At 31.2% G+C, this 17,933-nt stretch overlaps 1 protein-coding gene across 4 annotated transcripts in view; it reads right to left on the bottom strand.

Moving 5' to 3' along the window:
* Positions 1–16,340, bottom strand: part of LOC139482136 (mucin-6-like) — a 68,167-nt gene extending 51,827 nt beyond the window's left edge. For all 4 annotated transcript variants that reach the window (XM_071265825.1, XM_071265840.1, XM_071265832.1 and 1 more), the window contains exons 1-7: positions 16,209–16,340; positions 13,784–13,906; positions 6,705–6,757; positions 6,026–6,199; positions 2,853–3,062; positions 854–1,063; positions 333–542 (exon numbers count right to left, since the gene is read on the bottom strand). In XM_071265825.1, the coding sequence (XP_071121926.1) occupies positions 333–542; positions 854–1,063; positions 2,853–3,062; positions 6,026–6,199; positions 6,705–6,757; positions 13,784–13,906; positions 16,209–16,273 (1,045 nt within the window). In that variant the 5' untranslated portion in view covers positions 16,274–16,340. The remainder of the gene's footprint in view (positions 1–332; positions 543–853; positions 1,064–2,852; positions 3,063–6,025; positions 6,200–6,704; positions 6,758–13,783; positions 13,907–16,208) is intronic.
* Positions 16,341–17,933: the final 1,593 nt, after the last annotated feature.

Genomic DNA, 17,933 nt, shown 5'->3' with positions numbered 1-17,933 from the left:
TAAAATGCACACTCAATTCTGTCTTGACACAGATATAAAATATCTCACATAAAGCCGATTTCATTGAGTGTGTAGCTAAAGATAATATCTTTAGTTGGCTTGCTTGCTAACTGAGCCACTAAGTCATTATAAGATAAGGTAAACTACCCTCCTTTCGAAGTAGCCTAGTCTTACAGACAGATAGATTGGTTATAAGTCCGACAAGTATATCCTTAAAGGAGGGTAGTTTACCTAACCTAATAATGACTTCACGGTTCAGCTAGCAAGCAAGTTAACCAAATATATTACCTTTAGCTACACACTCAATGAAATCGGCTGTAAATCATAACTACCTTTGCAGTATGCAGTATTGCAATAACGAGAGGTTGTTGAAGAAGATGAACCGGAACAGGAACGTCCTCCGCAGGCAGGCGACGGATTGTTACAAAATCGTCTGCGAGTCCGACTTTGTAGTGGTATGACAGATGAGCCACATGTTCTACATGATGAAGAACAACTGTTCCAACTTCCCCATGAATACCAACTACTCCATCCACCATTAGCTACAAAACAAGCGTACAATGTGAACATTTGTTTACTTTTTGTACAAGATAAACAAACTCCACCATATCTAATGCCCTTTTTTGCGGTTTTTGAAATCACATTCTTTGTTCTGCGTAATTTAAGTTTTTTGGTGCGTTTGAGGTGGGCGGTTGGTTTTTTTTTATTTTTTTTTTTTTTATCAAAATTTGTTTTATATGGTTTTTTTTTTTTAGGGTGAGGTAGTGATGGCTGTAATTATGAAATCGAGTTTCAAGTATTTTATATGTCATCTAAAAGACTGATTAATGTTGACACAATGTGAAAGACTTACTTTTGCAATATTGTGTGTTACAGTTTTTGTTTGAGTACACGTAACTAGATGATCCTGGACACGAGCTTCCCCCACATGCTGGAGATGGATTGTTACAATATCTGTACCGACGTAGGGATTGTGTCGGGTTAGTATTAGAACCACATTTCTTGCAAGATGCTGAACAACTTCCCCAATTTCTGAAAGACCATCCACTCCAACCACCATTTACTGAAACAAAACATAATCGGATCTAGAACAGATATGAGAGTATTTAAGATCATAAAATGAGAACATCTGCAATTATTTAGAAATACTGAAAAATATCTAGGTTTGAAACTAAGCATTTCATATCAGCAACGATACTGATTAATATTATACTATTAGTAATTTTCTCGATTTCGTTGATAACCTATGGTTAATTTTCTCTCCAGTTTGTATAACGTTTGAATTCAACAATCCATTTTATGTGTTTTGTTCTTAAAATTTACTGTTTGATATCATCAGAAGATCAGTCAGCGACAATAACTTAACAATCTCCTATGGTTGCAACATGTTATCGTTTTCCATCACGAAGAGATATTTTTCGTAATATATTGACCGAAAAGTGATATGAATAAGTGATATCAAACATGCATTAATGTGGTTCGTCTATCCTGCAATTATTAAAAAATTGCAATATTCCCATTGGCTATTCTTTAGGTTTATGAAAGATTTTGAAGATGATTTTTTTCTCCTCGATAAAATACAAAATATCACATGTTTCACATGAAATACTTTGTTTGTCCGATTTGAATCTATTCTGAATCATACAAAAGCTTCAATGCAACCAATATTTACGATACTCTGGCCAATCTTTTAAGTACAGTAAAGGGACTTGTTTTGAAGTGAAGTGAAATCAAAAATAGTTCACCCCTGGAACTAAGATGACTTTTACCATGCTTGATCGTGAGAATTGAATATAGCTGGAATCAACTCTCGTTAAGTGATTTTGAAAATAATGATAAACTCGATAACGTCTCGTTTTTTTGTAATACTAAAAATCAAACAACTCTAGTTGATATCAAGCAATGATCAATTCTAACTTGTTTTGAAATCAATAATTAGTTTAATTCATAAACATTCAGTTTTATCAAGGAGGTTAGATGACATCTCATATAACCTTCTTGGTCTTTTTGACAATAATCTACTAAAGTTTTGATTTATTTTAGATATGTAGAGTCAAATAATCAATCGATAGGTCTATTTGTGATAATTATCCTATTTTCAACTTTGGTGCAGAATTGCTTGACCTTCGATAGTATAGAATTAGTTGACCTACGATGCCATACGTAAGAAAAGATCACTCAAATATTTAGATTTACAGAAAGCAGATTCATCATGTACATTATTTGAAAACTGCTGAATATAGACACAGACAGAAAATCGATTCAAAACCGTTTAAAACTTGTATTTTAAAATTGACTGTAAAACAGAGCAACGGTACAGATGCTGTTTCACGTTTTAAGATTGAAAAAGTGTGACCAAACTGACATTCATTTGTGTTTCAAAGATTTTGAAACCTGGATGTTTCGTTAAATTTCATTAAAAGTGAAATAAATATATCGGGTTAGTTTGTGTTTACATGACGCATTTGCCGATAAGGACTCTCATTTGTCTGTATAATCATAGAAATGTATTATACATAATTATGTTCAGATTAGAAGTTATAAACGAGGGACCATGTATTATTGAAAGACTTATATTGTATAATACATAAGAAATCTTTCATTGATACATGATCCCTCGTTTATAATTCCAAATCTTATTCAGAATACCTTCGCATATAAAAACAAAAACATTACTAGTGTTTATTCTTTCATTTCTAAGATTATAGTAGAATTCCATGCCCTTCTAAAAAAAATTTTTATTTCTGACTTGTTATTAATCATTATCAAAATACAACTATTAATTTTAGTCTAAAAGTAACATTTTTTTTATTATTTATGAATAGGTATACATTTTTCTAATGTAGGTATACCTTTACAAGCCTGTGTATTGCAACTATAGTACGTGTATTTATAAGCAGATCCACTACAGGAACGTCCCCCATTACTAGGACGTGGACTTGTACAAGTTCGGTATTTATAATATCTCTGCTTAGGATACGTGGATGATCCACATTTCCTACATGATGCAGAACAACTGCCAGTTTTTTTCCAAGATCCCCACGAACTCCATGAGCCATCAGCTGAAATAGTTGAGAACAAATAATTACATTACGTGTATGTTTCATCAGAATCCGTAATGTTGATTGGCTAGCAACAGTCTTAAAGGGCTGTGGGTACATTGAAACTTAAGTTACCCACAGCCCAAGATGGAGCCGCCTGACGTCGGTAAGAAAGTTTGCTCCTATAATAACAATACCACGAATACAACTGAAATTTTTAGTAATTAAAAAGTTATATCAATCTTTTCTGGAAACTCCGCAATGTTAAATATGATTAAATACTACAGAATAAACTGTTACAGCACGATTTCCCAAAACACTGATGATGTCCGTAACTTGAAAACAACTAGTCCGTAATTTTTTTCATTATATCAAAAGGGATGTCCGTAACTTTAGCATGATTTCCGTTACTTTCATAGAATTGATATTCGTGTATGTTATGTTTTAAAGAAATGATAAATAACAAAAATACTTAAATCCAAGAAATATTCAAAACGGAAAGTCCTTTATCAAATGGCAAAGCCAAAAGTTCAAATTAACACACCAAACGAATCGAAAACAACGGTCATATTCCTGACTTAGTAGTACATGCATTCAAAAGTAAAATTAAAAATACTGAAATCCGAGTAAAATTCAAAAAGAAAAGTCTACTACAATGGTATCAGTAGAATCTACTGCTGATTCTTTAATCGGTCCTTCTAATACCTGCGTCTCACGATCCATTGTAATGGCTGAAGATAATTAAAAATAATAACGGTAAATCCGTGACACTCGGGTCTACTTTTTTATAGCTGTGTTCTTTTTTCTCTTATTTAGTTTGAAGCATATCATAATTGTATAAATCTAGGTAATAGCTAAGGGGTTTGACAGTGTTTATTGTCCTTTGGTTGTTGAAATTGTCAATCTTATATTTTTTTTCTTCAAAAAGTCACCCACATCCGAAAATAAAGTTACGTACAATCTGATTAGGTTTGACTAATAAGTTACGGCTATCTTGTGCATTCTTTAAAAGTTGGCCTTGCTCTTAAGTGAACTTAAAATTAATAAAATTATGGTGATGGTAAGTGATTTCTTTATTCAATAATCCTATCAATTTTTACAAAGAGCATGAAAAACGTCGCCAAAAGTAGATTTTGTATCAATTATATATCAATGAGTTAAGAGTCCACCATCTTTAGTCCAGTCATTCTAGCTCAAAATTTACCCGACCTCAAAGTAATTGCAACAGAAACTATTTTATGCTTACAAGGCAGTATCACCCCATATCTTTGACATAGAAAAAATCGGCAAGTGTCAGACCATGGGAAAATTGTAATTTTAGGGAAATATTGGCTTTTTGATGAAAAATCGCTGAAAACCGGAAAATATATTTTTTTTCTTATCTGACATAATTTTTGAACACAAGTCTCGTAAAATTTGCAGAATAGAGTTTTCTATGATATAAAGAACGATAAACATCAATTTCGTTAAGAAAATTGTAATTTTGGGGTAAATTGAGACTTTTTTGGTGAAAAATCGCTGAAAACTGGATTTTTTAAAAATTCTCTTTTAATCTGACATAATTTTTTACATGTGTCTCGTACAATTTGTAGATTAGAGTCTTCTACGTTTAAAAAAAATGATAACATCAAATTCGTTCAGAAATTGTAATTGTTGGGGTTTAAAATTGAACACTTTTAGTTAAAAAAATACCAAGTATAACAGATGTTGAACAATCTTGTCTTTTGAGCAATATAATAATGTAATAAAAACGAACTTTGATATCAATTATAGTTTTATTCGTTTTGGTCTTCTTCAAATACTATCTTTTCTGCGTTAGTACATAAATGTCCTTTGCACTCAGAACAGGCGATTGTGCACTCTAGACCGTGCTTTCGACATGTACACCTACGTGTGCCACAATTTGTTTTACACTTGCATCTTATTATGTTTAACAGTTTATCCGGAGCTGCTGGAAGGGTAGTTTTTATAGGTGTCAATCTGTCATTTGTGATTGACCAACCCCAGTCCAAAGGATTAAGATTTGTTTCTTCTGTCCACTCTATTATTTGGTAGAACCCTCTCTTACAGTGTTGTTCTGCTGCAGCTGATGTTGGTGGTAGCGTTTGAACTTGTAGAAATGTAACTGAGTTCGACAGTACTTTGTTTGCAAATTTTCTGTAGCGAATGTGGATAACTTAACTTATATGACAGCCCTATTTTATTGCTTTTTGTCAGCAGCTGTAGAGGCTCTTTCACCAAATATGTTCTTGTCTATAATAATATTCAATATTGTCCATTGACGGTACGGGTGTCAAAATTTCAACTAAACAAAATGAGAGGTTCAAGTTTCGCCATTTTTTTTTATTGTGTATGTCTGCAACGGAAATCACAGCTGTTGTTTCTGTGTTATGTTCCAAGTAATTCACGATAAAATGAATTCAAATATAACAATAACGTCATTTTACCTCTTACTATGAGTTATATAACTATATACGTATCCAATATTAGTTCAATATCTGCAAGGAGAGTCGAAAGAAGAAGCCAACATTTTAAATTACAGAGGATGGATGGGGTAGAGGAATTTGTTGAGCCATCATACGTACAGAGGTGATAATAACCTTTTCCTTTGCCTTTTCGTTTCATATAAGTAGATATAAGAAGATGTGGTATGAGTGGCAATGAAACAACTCTCCATCCAAGTAACAATTTTTAAAGTAAACCATTATAGGTCAAGGTACGGCCTTCAACACGGAGCTTTGGCTCACACCTAACAGCAAGCTATAAAGGACCCCCCAAAAATACTAGTGTAAAAGGTACATTTTTTTAATTCATCTTTAACAAATTCTGATAGGCTGCGACCTATAATATTAAGGTTTTACATGATTAAATTATATATGATATAACAATGTTGATATAAGAACAGCTCTCGAGCACTTGAAATTTATTTAGTAATACACAATACATCAAAAACTAAACTAAAAACACCTTATTAATATACTTACTGCATTTCTGGTTTGAATACGTCGAAATTGTACGCCGAGATCCACAGTTACAACAGTTGCTATTAGAATAGTTGCATACGTTGTATCTATATCTTTTCCGATATGGATTAGAACGGGAAGATGTACAACTTCCCCAGCTTCCCCATGATCCCCAACCACTCCAACCATAGTAACCTTAATATATACACACACTAATTATGAGGACCCGGTGTCAATGAATAAAAGAAATGAATTGAAATCAGAAAGATAAGATCACTTGTGCTACCTATTCTCAAATGCAAAACAAATAATTATTTTCCTCCATTTTTGGGGGGAGGGGTGTTCTTTTATACCAGTAATATGGTTGACACTGTATATTGTGTTATCACAGATTTTGTGTGTGTCACTCCCTACGATGTGAAGTAAAAGTTTTAGTTTATTTTATTGGCATCAGAGAAAAATTGAAAACTGTATGGTGAGTAGATTTTAATACCGGAGTGTCTATACTCAGCAAATATTTAGTTTAAATTATTTTTCTTACATTTGTTTTCTCTTTATAATATTGTGTAACCATCGCTATACACGTGGACCAAGAAATGGTAATATATCATCTGGTACATGGTCCATTATTATCAATTAGCCTTAAATAGTAATAAATGAAGAATAGTCCTTTACTTTGATAGAAAAAAAACTAACTTACTAGGACATGAAACATACTTGTAGCAAGTACTCTTGATATATTTGTTGTAGTAGCTGAAATATCAAAAGTCATAACTTTCAATAACTATTAAAAAAAAACACAGATTATAAGAGTAATCCGGTGTCAGACCAACAACTCACTCCCTGCAATTTCAAAAATAGCCCTACTCTGACACATAATAGTGTTTTTGATGTCAATGTCAATGTGTTGCATTTTGTCGGGTTATGTAATGTATTTCGGTTGTTTCCTGTAAATAGCTAATACTTCAGTTTACATCTTTTGTATAGGCATTTTATAAAATGTACTGTTTGCAAACGTATAAATTGTTCTAAATAATAGGGATGTTCTGGTACCTAACAGAAAACCCTGACCGTTATTGGCACGGCTATTTTGAACTTTTGGTCCTCGATGCTGTTCAACTTTGTACTTGTTTTGGCTTTCAAACTTTTGTTTCTGGACGTCACTGGTGACTCTTGTGTGGACAAAATGCACTTCTGGCGTATTTTAAATTTTTAAACTTGTTGCCTTTTGTTAGCTATTATTCGTGTGTTTCTTTGTCAATTGTGTTCTCCTATTTATTTATATTGTAGTCCTGTAATGTTGTGTTGTCATTTTAATGTTATATTTCACATGGCCATAAAAAAGGGAGGGTTGGCATGCCACAAAACCAGGTTCAACCCACCATTTTTTCCTTTAAAAAATGTCCTGTACCAAGTCAGGAATATGGCCATTGTTATATTATAGTTCGTTTCTGTGTGTGTTACATTTTAACGTTGTGTTTCCGTTGTGTCGTTTGTTTTCTCTTATTTTTTAGTGTGAATTCACATTACTATAAGACGTGTCACGGTACTTATCTATCCAAAATTCATGTATTTGGTTTTGATGTTATATTTGTTATTCTCAAAGGATTTTGTCTAATGCTTAGTACGGTTCTGTGTTTGTGTGTGTATGTGTTACATTTTAATATTGTGTCGTTGTTCTCTTATATTTAATGCGTTTCCCTCAGTTTTAGTTTGTTACCCCGATTTTGTTTTTTGTCCATGGATTTATGAGTTTTGAACAGCGGTATACTACTGTTGCCTTTATTTACTTAAACTAACCAACAAACTTGCAAAAATTAACTTTTGGTTAAAGAGAAATACATTTAAACTATTTTAAGCAACAATTTACTTGTCTATCTTGTGATATTACATTACTGTTTCAGATAAGGGTGAAGGTTGGTACCCTTTAAAACGGTAAAAAACAAATACCGCTGCATTTGTTTGCACCTGTCCTAAGTCATGAATCTGATGTTCAGTGGTGGTCGTTTAATTGTGTGGTTTATAAGTGTTTCTCGTTTCTGGTTTTTTATATCGATTAGACTCTTGGTTTTCCGTTTGAATAGTTACACTAGAACACTAGTGATATTTTTGAGCCCATTTTAGCTTGCTGTTCGGTCTGAGCCATGCAAGGCTCCGTGTTGAAGACCGTACTTTGACCTTTAATGGTTTACTTTTTCAAATTATGACTTGAATGGAGAGTTGTCTCATTGGCCCTCACACCTCATCTTCTTAAATATATTGTCTATGAGTTTGCATTAACAAATGAGGATTAATCCGCTCCATCTATACTAATTTTAGAAATCTAGAAAACTAAGGGTTATTTTTGTATTAGTCTTCCCAAATCTCGTTCTTTCTTACAAGACTTTCAACATGGTTTGAAAATTAGCATCTAGGAAGATGATACATGTAGAATTTAGGATATATACCTGTTTTATATGAACCTAAAATTAATGTAGAATATAAAGAAAGCTGTGGGAACTAAAAAAAATGGTTAGAAAGGTAGAATAGATATGGATTTTGAATTGGTGGTCTGACACTTTATACTTGGTAAAATGTACGGATTTGTATTAACGCCACACAAATATATTTTCTAAAGTTTAATTTGCGTTACACCTTTGCAAAACTAACGCAAATGTTTGTGTTTAAGAAATGTATAAAAAAAAAAGTTTAAGCTGCCGTAGAAATGCGAGATTTTGGTATAAATTTGAAGGATTACTAATTCTTGATATGATTCAGAAATAATGTCAAACAATTGCCCCTGATTTACCACGTTAAATTGCAAAAAAAACAAAAGCATGAAACGTACATGTTTTCCGAAATTTGATGCATGTCGCTTCTCTAGCCGCCTCAACAAATTAAAGACAGAAATAAAGTTATCATGACACTGAAATAAGTGGAAAACGTTTAATTGTCAATGACTGTCATAATCCTATATATATATATATGATTCGTTCATCCTATATTGACTCTTAAAGTTCAAGAGTCTATCTAAAAATGAGGGTACATTTTATATGGCCTTCCAAAAACCGTTTCGATCCCTAACAACACTGAGGAGACATTTATTGTCGAAATCCGGATCTGTTGTGCAAAAAAATATTAACACCTTATGTTTGTGGCATAACATTGTGGCCACAAGTTAATTGTTTTCTGTTTAGTATTAAATTTATATTAAGATCCATTTTGTTACATCTTGTGATCAATTTTATTTGGCAATCGCCAATGGCAGTCAGCAGGGTTAAAGAACATCAGTTGTTTGACCTGTAAGTCAAATGCGTTTTGTTTAAATATACTTCTTCACTTTTTGGGTCTTTTGGAAAATGTTGTTTGTGCTGTATTTACACCCTTCTACAACGAAATTTGTTTTACATGCACACTTATAAAAATTGCGGTTTTTATCCAACGCAATCATAGGTTTGAACGTAGTTTTCAATTTAGACTCGTTTATATTTTTTCGTTTGGGCTTGTATCATATTTTCCCTCCGGTTTATATGATCCGTTCATCCTATATTGACTCTTAAAGTTCAAGAGTATCTAAAAATGAAGGTACATTTTATATGGCCTTCCAAATACCGTTTCGATCCCTAACATCACTGAAGAGACATTTATTGTCGAAATCCGGATCTGGTGTACAAAAAAATATTAACACCTTATGTTTGTGGCATAACATCGTGGCCACAATTGAATTGTTTTCTGTTTAGTATTAAAATTTATACTAAGATCCATTTTGTTACATCTTGTAATAAATTTTATTTGACGATCGCCAATGGCAGTCAGCAGGGATAAAGAACATCAGTTGTTCGACCTGTTAGTCAAATGCGTTTTGTTTAAATATACTTCTTCACTTTTTTTGTCTTTTGGAAAATATTGTTTGTGCTGTATTTACACCCTTCTACAACGAAATTACATGCACACGTATAAAAAATTGCGGTTTTTATCCAACGCAATCATAGGTTTGAACGTTGTTTTCAATTTAGACTCGTTTATGTATATATATATATATATACAAATAGGATAACAACCACCATCATCCGACCCACTAAACGCGTAACTGTGAGGTATAATGTAATCTGGACACAATTTAAAAAGACATTTGCCCTTCACCACATAAAAATGTTCGACCTTTGCAAAATGCTGATATTTGTTACAAAATAATATAATTTCACCACAAAAATCTATGACAAATGTTGTTTTACAAACATTAACTATCAGATAATAAAGAAACGAAAATACTGGAGAGGAACATCAAAGTCTAAAGATAGGATCAGGAATATATATAAAATTGAGAATGGAAATGGGGAATGTGCCAAAGAGACAACAACCCGACCATAGAAAAAAACAACAGCAGAAGGTCACCAACAGGTCTTCAATGTAGCGAGAAATTCCCGCACCAGGAGGCGTCCTTCAACTGGCCCCTAAACAAATATATACTAGTTCAGTGATAATGAACGCCATACTAATTTCCAAATTGTACACAAGAAACTAAAAATAATACAAGACTTACAAAGGCCAGAGGCTCCTGACTTGGGACAGGCGCAAAAATGCGGCGGGGTTAAACATGTTTGTGAGATCTCAACCCTCCCCCTATACCTCTAGCCAATGTAGAAAAGTAAACGCATAACAATACGCACATTAAAATTCAGTTCAAGAGAAGTCCGAGTCTGATGTCAGAAGATGTAACCAAAGAAAATAAACAAAATGACAATAATACATTAATAACAACAGACTACTAGCAGTTAACTGACATGCCAGCTCCAGACTTCAATTAAACTGACTGAAAGATTATGATTTCATCATATGAACATCAGGCACAATCCTTCCCGTTAGGGGTTTAGTATCATACCATCATAACATATATGAGAAGAACATAACCCGTGTCATACATGTATTATGTTCTAAAATATGTGCAACATGCATTTATCTCTGTCGTTCATATTTCTGAGTTTGCCGTAGATAGATTTATGACAGATTTGGAAAAATGAAAATAGCGTATGTGGGTCATTATTAAAAAAAACGTGCAAATTTTGATGAACGAATATTTGGAAAATGTTACTGTTTAAAACATTTAAATGAGTTCCTCTGTTCTATAGTATGGTAGCAACTATATTCAGAAATATACAATGTGAAAAATGAAGAGTTCCTTTAATTTTAACAATTTTAGTTCATCCTTTGAAAGAATCGTGTCAATGGTGTTACCAATTTAAATCATGCATGTAGGTACTAAATATTATTGTTAAATATCAAACAACTGTTCCAATTTGTTGTTTAGGTTTAAATTACGGCTTATTGACATTATTCATATACCTATGCATTCTATTTGAAAATAAGTTTTTAGAATAAATTGTTGTATAAAAGTTAGCTGTCCTAATTATTGCCGTTTTTTTTTATATTAAAAAATACCCTTTAACTGAATATATGTAAAATGTTGAAGACTGAATGATTAAATAATATCTATCCTCTGTATACAACCTGAAAACACTTTTATTTGTTAATAAAAAATCAAAATTATTGCATTTTTGTATAGTATATGTAAGCCGGGATGGGGTAATTAAAAATGTAATGGTAATTAAGTGTAATGCATTACAATTTTCCATGTAATTGAATGTAATGTGTAATTGAACATGTTTTTAATTAATTGTAATGGTTATTTAATTAATTACAATGAAAAAATCATGTAATGCTCAATTACTTTTGAATTACATTTCAATTACATGTACTTTTATGGTGTAAATGATAAGGATTTATGTTTAATAATATAAATTGTAAAACTATATTTATTTTTCAAATATTGATATCACATACTTTCTGTTATTTATTCTAAAGTTTTAATTTTTTTTCTGAATAGTCTTATGATTTGAAAAAATACATATGTTTTTAAGAAAGATCTTTGACTAAATAGATTGAAAAGTAATAAATCACATGCTTGTTAAACAAAAACAAAAAAATGTGTGAAAAATCTTTATGAGAGTTCATTTGGAATTTAAATTTACTGCACACAATCATTTTGTCAAATTAGTATACACAAAAGGATTATAGAGATAAAAATTAACAGCTGTACAGTAAAAACAAACAGAATTAATCAGATTAAAATGTCCAGGGGCAATGCCACTATTACATGTATTTTATCTAATTAGCAAAATATTGCTAAGATATAGACATTATATACATTGTTTGTACTACAAATTATTTTCAATGTTGTGACAAGCATACCTTTTAATAATTATTAAGTGTTTTTTTTTTATTTATAATTTCTTTATTCATGCTATGTTTTATTTAAATAACTTCACTTCTGAGATGTCAAAATACCCCTTAATGTATTGGCAAGTTAATAGGAAGTAATTTCCTCTTCTATCAACACATCTACTGATTATGGAAGTATAATACCTCCATGATATATGCCAAATTAGCTCCTATTGAAATACTTTTGAGAATGGCTGTCGAAGTGTACAGACCAGAGAGATGCAGACAAAATGACAAAACATTAAAATTACTCATGATTATCAAATGCAACGCTTAAACTATGATTACATGAATATTTTACACATACATTATACATAATTGATAATATTGGTTAACAAATATTATGATGGAATGTAATGTGTAATTTAATTAATTACTTTAGTAAAGTAATTGTAATTTAATTAATTACATTTCAAAAACTGTGTAATGTTTAATTAGTGTAATTGACCATTTTTGCAAGGTGATGTGTAATTTAATTAATTACATTCCAATGTAATTGACCCCAAGTCTGCATGTAACACCACTGACCCTTTAGTAACTCCAATGACACAAAAGTATTACCATTGACAACACATTTCTAATTTTACTTTTATTAAGAACTGAACACAAACCAAGAACACCGAGAAAAAGAAAAAGAAAGAAAAATAGTTTTTGTCATAAATGATATGATGTTTTGCTTGTTAAACATGAAAGAAACACAACAAATGCTGATTGTTAAAATATATTCAATGGTGTTACTAAACTTGTCAATGGTTTAATTTTTTCAAAGTGGTCTCACCATTGACAGTAACACCAATGATACAGGTGTATTTTAAGATTAAGGTACAGAATAAGTGCTCCATTTCCCTATTTTATGTGTTGTTCCTGGTGTATGTTTCTACAATCAATATATTTTATAATTCAAAGTTCAGGAAATTTTACAAAAATATGAATTACATAAGGGTACACCATTGACACTATTTTCATTTAAGATATAGCTTTTACTTATTTTTAAGATTTTTTCACTAAATTTTCAACATAAATGTTTGTTTTCTGTTGCATAACATGCTAACAGGTACCATTGCTAAGGGAGAAACTATTATAAATGCTGAAATCTTGAAAAAGATATCTCTTACCCTACCAATTTGTCTTTTGGCTTCATTATTGACTTAAAAAATGAGACTTTTACTTTTGTATCAAAATGCAATAAATAATAATAAAACCTAATAACAAATGATATGAATTATAATATGGTCCTATTTCAGGTCTGAAAGGATTCATAGTAAAAAATAACAGTTAATTCTGGCTATATCCATGGTTTTGAGAAAACATTAAAGATGTGTTTATAACATTTCATATTATAAACTATATACAGTGTATCACAAAACATTCATATCTAACATATGTACGTGTTATTTTGTTATATTTTCATGTCTGTGAGTTTAAAAGACCAAATAACATAGTTTTGCATGGTTATTTTTTTTAATGACGCATGTACATTGTCATCACTTATTTGAAATTATAGCTTTCTGTAATGCTTACGTCACATGTCTCGTACATCTGCGACGCCAAAGCCAACCACATTTACGGTAGTGTGTCGTCTTCCATTGCTGAGGTTTGTAACAAGTATAACTAGATCCGTATCTCGATGTGCATCTTGCGTCACTAAAAAGAAGAGCCCATTACAATGATCAATTTTTAACCAACATATCTATAGCGGAGAAGTTACTAAAGTTGTATCCCTAGACAAAGTAAAATAGCAAATAATATAATGCTAATTGACTGAGGTTTTTTGAAGTCCGAATACAGAATTTTTATGATAACAAAATGTCATTATGGCATCATTAAGTTCAATAACATTTATAGATTGCGTGAGATTGACATTTTGACCAGTAACGGGCAAAGTCATAGATTTATAATATGCAATTTTGTACATTAATAAGGCCGTAAGTTTTCTCGTTTTATTTATTTATCATTTGTGATTTCGGGGCCTTTTATAGGTGACTATGTGGTATGGACTTTGCTCATTGTTGAAGGCCGTACGGTGACCTATAGCTGTCAATGTCTGTGTCATTTGGTCTATTGTGAATAATTGTCTCATTGGCAATCATACCACATCTTCTTTTATTATATACAAAATCGGAAAACGCTAGGTGCTTTCTGGCTGAAACAGACATGAAATAAATAGCAAAATTCGTTAAAGATCAACTTAATCTGAAAGAGTCGGATAATTAAAACGTTTCTTAATACTAGAAATTGTCTTTTTGTCAACTTAGAAAACAAAGTCTGATATAAATATAGAAACACGGAGGAGTATTATTAGGAAGGTAATGGTGTCATCGAGGACTTCGGGTTCATCAATTGTGATAACAAAGCAGCGCTGATATTTCAAATAAGATTGCGAATGGAAATGGGGAACGTGTCAAAGCGTCAACAACCCGACCATAGAGCAGACAACACCCAAAGTCCACCAATTGGTCTTCAATGTAGCGAAAAACTCCCGCACCCGAGGCGTACTTCAGCTTCAGCTTAACAAATTTGCATACGAGTTCAGTGATAATGGACGTCATGTCATACTTAACTCCGAACTATACACAAGAAAATAAAATTAAAAATCATACCAGACTAACAAAGGCCAGAGGCTCCTGACTTTGGACAGGCGCAAAATTGCGGCTGGGTAAAACATGTTTTTAAGATCTCAACCCTCCCCCTGTACCACTGGCCAATGTAGAAAAACAAACGCCCAACAATACGCTCAGTAAAACTCAGTTAAATAGAAGTTCGAGTCCGATGTCAGAATATGAAACAAAAGAACACATTTAGTGCGTACAACGCGCTTTTCTGGCATTACCTTCATGAAAACTCACAAACTTCTAAAAGTGTGCATAATAAAGGAATGTAGGGAGGGTTTAATTTAGTGGTTGTTAAAATGCATTCAAAGTTGATTGGGTTGATATTTCTTTTCTTTTCTCTTCTTTTAAATTAAGTTAGAACGGTTTTTTGTTAACATAATCCAGTATAACTCCATTTTATTATTTGATTGAAAAAAATCTGCAGTCATTACAACATTTTTAGTTTATAATATATTCGATTTTTTTAAAATATATTATTAAACAAAATTGACAGTGCGTGTAATAAAATATGGAAATGGAGGCACGCAAGAATATCATCTGTAACTATATACCATATCAGGAATAATATCCAACGTTTTTGTATCATATTGATTTTTGTTGACATTCATGTTTTACTTTTTTCCAAATATTCATTTTGTCAGGAATCACAACTGACAGTTTGAATAAAAAAAAAACAAACATTAAAAAAAAAAACCAAATAAATAAATAAAACAAAAAAAAAGCTTACAAAAATTAAAATCACAAAAATACTTAACTCCGAGGAATATTCAAAACAGAAAGTCCCTAATCAAACGGCAAAATGTAAAGCTCAAACAAATCAAACGAAAGGACAACTGTCATATTCTTGACTTTGTACAGGCATTTTCTTATGTAGAAAATGGTGGATTAAACCTTGTTTAAACAGCTTAACAAATACTGTTATATACTTTTAAAATATTTCAATGTAATATTAACCTTTATGAATTACCAATTAAGTTTGTAAAATCATCTTCATGTGTCTAACAACAGGTGAGAGAGAAATGTACTCTTTAAACATATAGAATTATATAACATTAGAAACCATAACGATGCAGTTTAGATGTGTTAGTTTTGTGTCTGCTGAATTTGATACAGTTGCCGTAATAATAATTTTATTCACTTATCTCGTATGCTTTATCAATAAAACAAGCATTTTATAAAAAACAAAAAAAAATTGAATGGTCGCACCACTTATGGAGCCGTAGAATAATTGATTAATGAAAATAATACAAAAAAAGGATGAACTGAATTTCAGTAAATTTTTGAAATGTCATAAAAGTATATATGTAGCAATTAAACAAGGAAAATTAACTCACCTGTGTTGGATTGTAATTAGAAAAAATACCAAACCAATTACCAGGAATTCTAAAAAGCACCGCATTTCTTCAATCGGAACGCAAGAATGACATGTGTTTCAGTATTGACTATATAAACGTCACAAGCTAAAATGTACATGTATCATATATTCATTCAGTCAATATAGTTATATGAATATGCATTATTTGTCTAAAAATAGAAACATTTGTAAAACTGCTAATTTTGAATAGAATCCATGTAATATTGACTATCTTGCTTACATTGAAATTAAATATACTGAGGTCATAACTACCTAACGAAACACCACTTGATAGATAATTTTAGCTGTATTTGTTGATATTCGGACGACACATTTTCTATTCGAATTCCAGTTATTTATATACATGTATACAATTAAAATTATCCATTTCCTTTATGATCTAAAGTTTATGTTGGTTTTTATTAACTTTCTTTGTTTAAGAATTTCTTTTAGAATTTTTGAAAAAACATAAATAATAAAGATAACAAATTTTGATCCCTATTAAGACTTTCATTTTTCTTGATTGTAATTTTCAAGTTTCTCCTTCTGATATTGTGAACATAACTCAGGTGTGTTTATATGCACTCGTTTCAGCAAAGCCTTATATTTCATTTAACATTCTATTTTGCTCTAAAAATTATTAATAACAAATATAAATTGGTCAAAACATGTACTATAATTTGACAAGCATATAATGAACGGAAAAGAAGGCAAATTGAAGGACGACTTTCAAAATTCAACTTAAGGTATTGGCCTGTTATTGAAGCTTATTTAAAAGTTATCAAATATGAATACCATTATTGTATTTATATTTTCATATTTGCGATGTAAACACTTATTCCGGTGTTAAAAAATTAAAAACAACACGTTTAATAATTCTATGCGTCCGAAGCGCTTTTCTGGATTTACCTTCATCAGTAACGCTCAAAGCCAAACATTTGAAATCCGAAGATGTATAAGTACCAAAGCCGTTGTAGAGCTATATGACAAAAATACCTAAAATAAATAGCCAAATTCATCTAAAGTCATCTTTGCCTGAGGGAGTTAAAACCTTAGTTTCTTAATAATTTCAAAATTTATAAACGGACAATTTTAGTAAAGTTTGTTAAATCATGTCAGTACCGAAGTACTGACTACTGATCTAATGATAACCTCGGGGGCTGATAAAATATACGATATTTTTCAAACTATAAGATATATTACTAAAGTTTTAATCCAACTGTAGGAAATTTTAATGACCAGTTTATCAAAAGACCAACATACTGTTATATTATTTTTTGGGATAACATACTGATGGTGCTGATGATACTGATTACATTTTACTTGTTATATGCGATTTAAGCTTTTCTGGGGTAACATTTACAAGGAAAACTCAAAACAATTTAAACAAATTGAAGGCAAAGGATTTGCAAACACGTTTATAGAACTATGTGATCAATAGTTACATTAAAAGTATAGATTATATAGATAAGGGTAACTTTGTTTAAGGGAGTTTGAATCTTTGTTTCTTGAAGATTTATTACTTTATGAAGGAAAACATATGTATGTTGTTAATCACGTCAGTTGCGAAACAATGAATAATTGGCTCAAAGTTACAATATCATGCAATTATTGTTCTTTTTTTTGCATGATATCATAGAAATACTAATGCTTTTTTATTGAACCAATACAAAGTGTTTCTTTCACCTGTTCTGCATTAAAACTC

Source organism: Mytilus edulis, chromosome 1 (assembly GCF_963676685.1).
Source record: "Mytilus edulis chromosome 1, xbMytEdul2.2, whole genome shotgun sequence".
Classification (NCBI taxonomy): Eukaryota; Metazoa; Mollusca; class Bivalvia; order Mytilida; family Mytilidae; genus Mytilus; species Mytilus edulis.
Note: the sequence above shows the minus strand (reverse complement) of the source record. Positions and strands in the feature narration are given on the sequence as shown.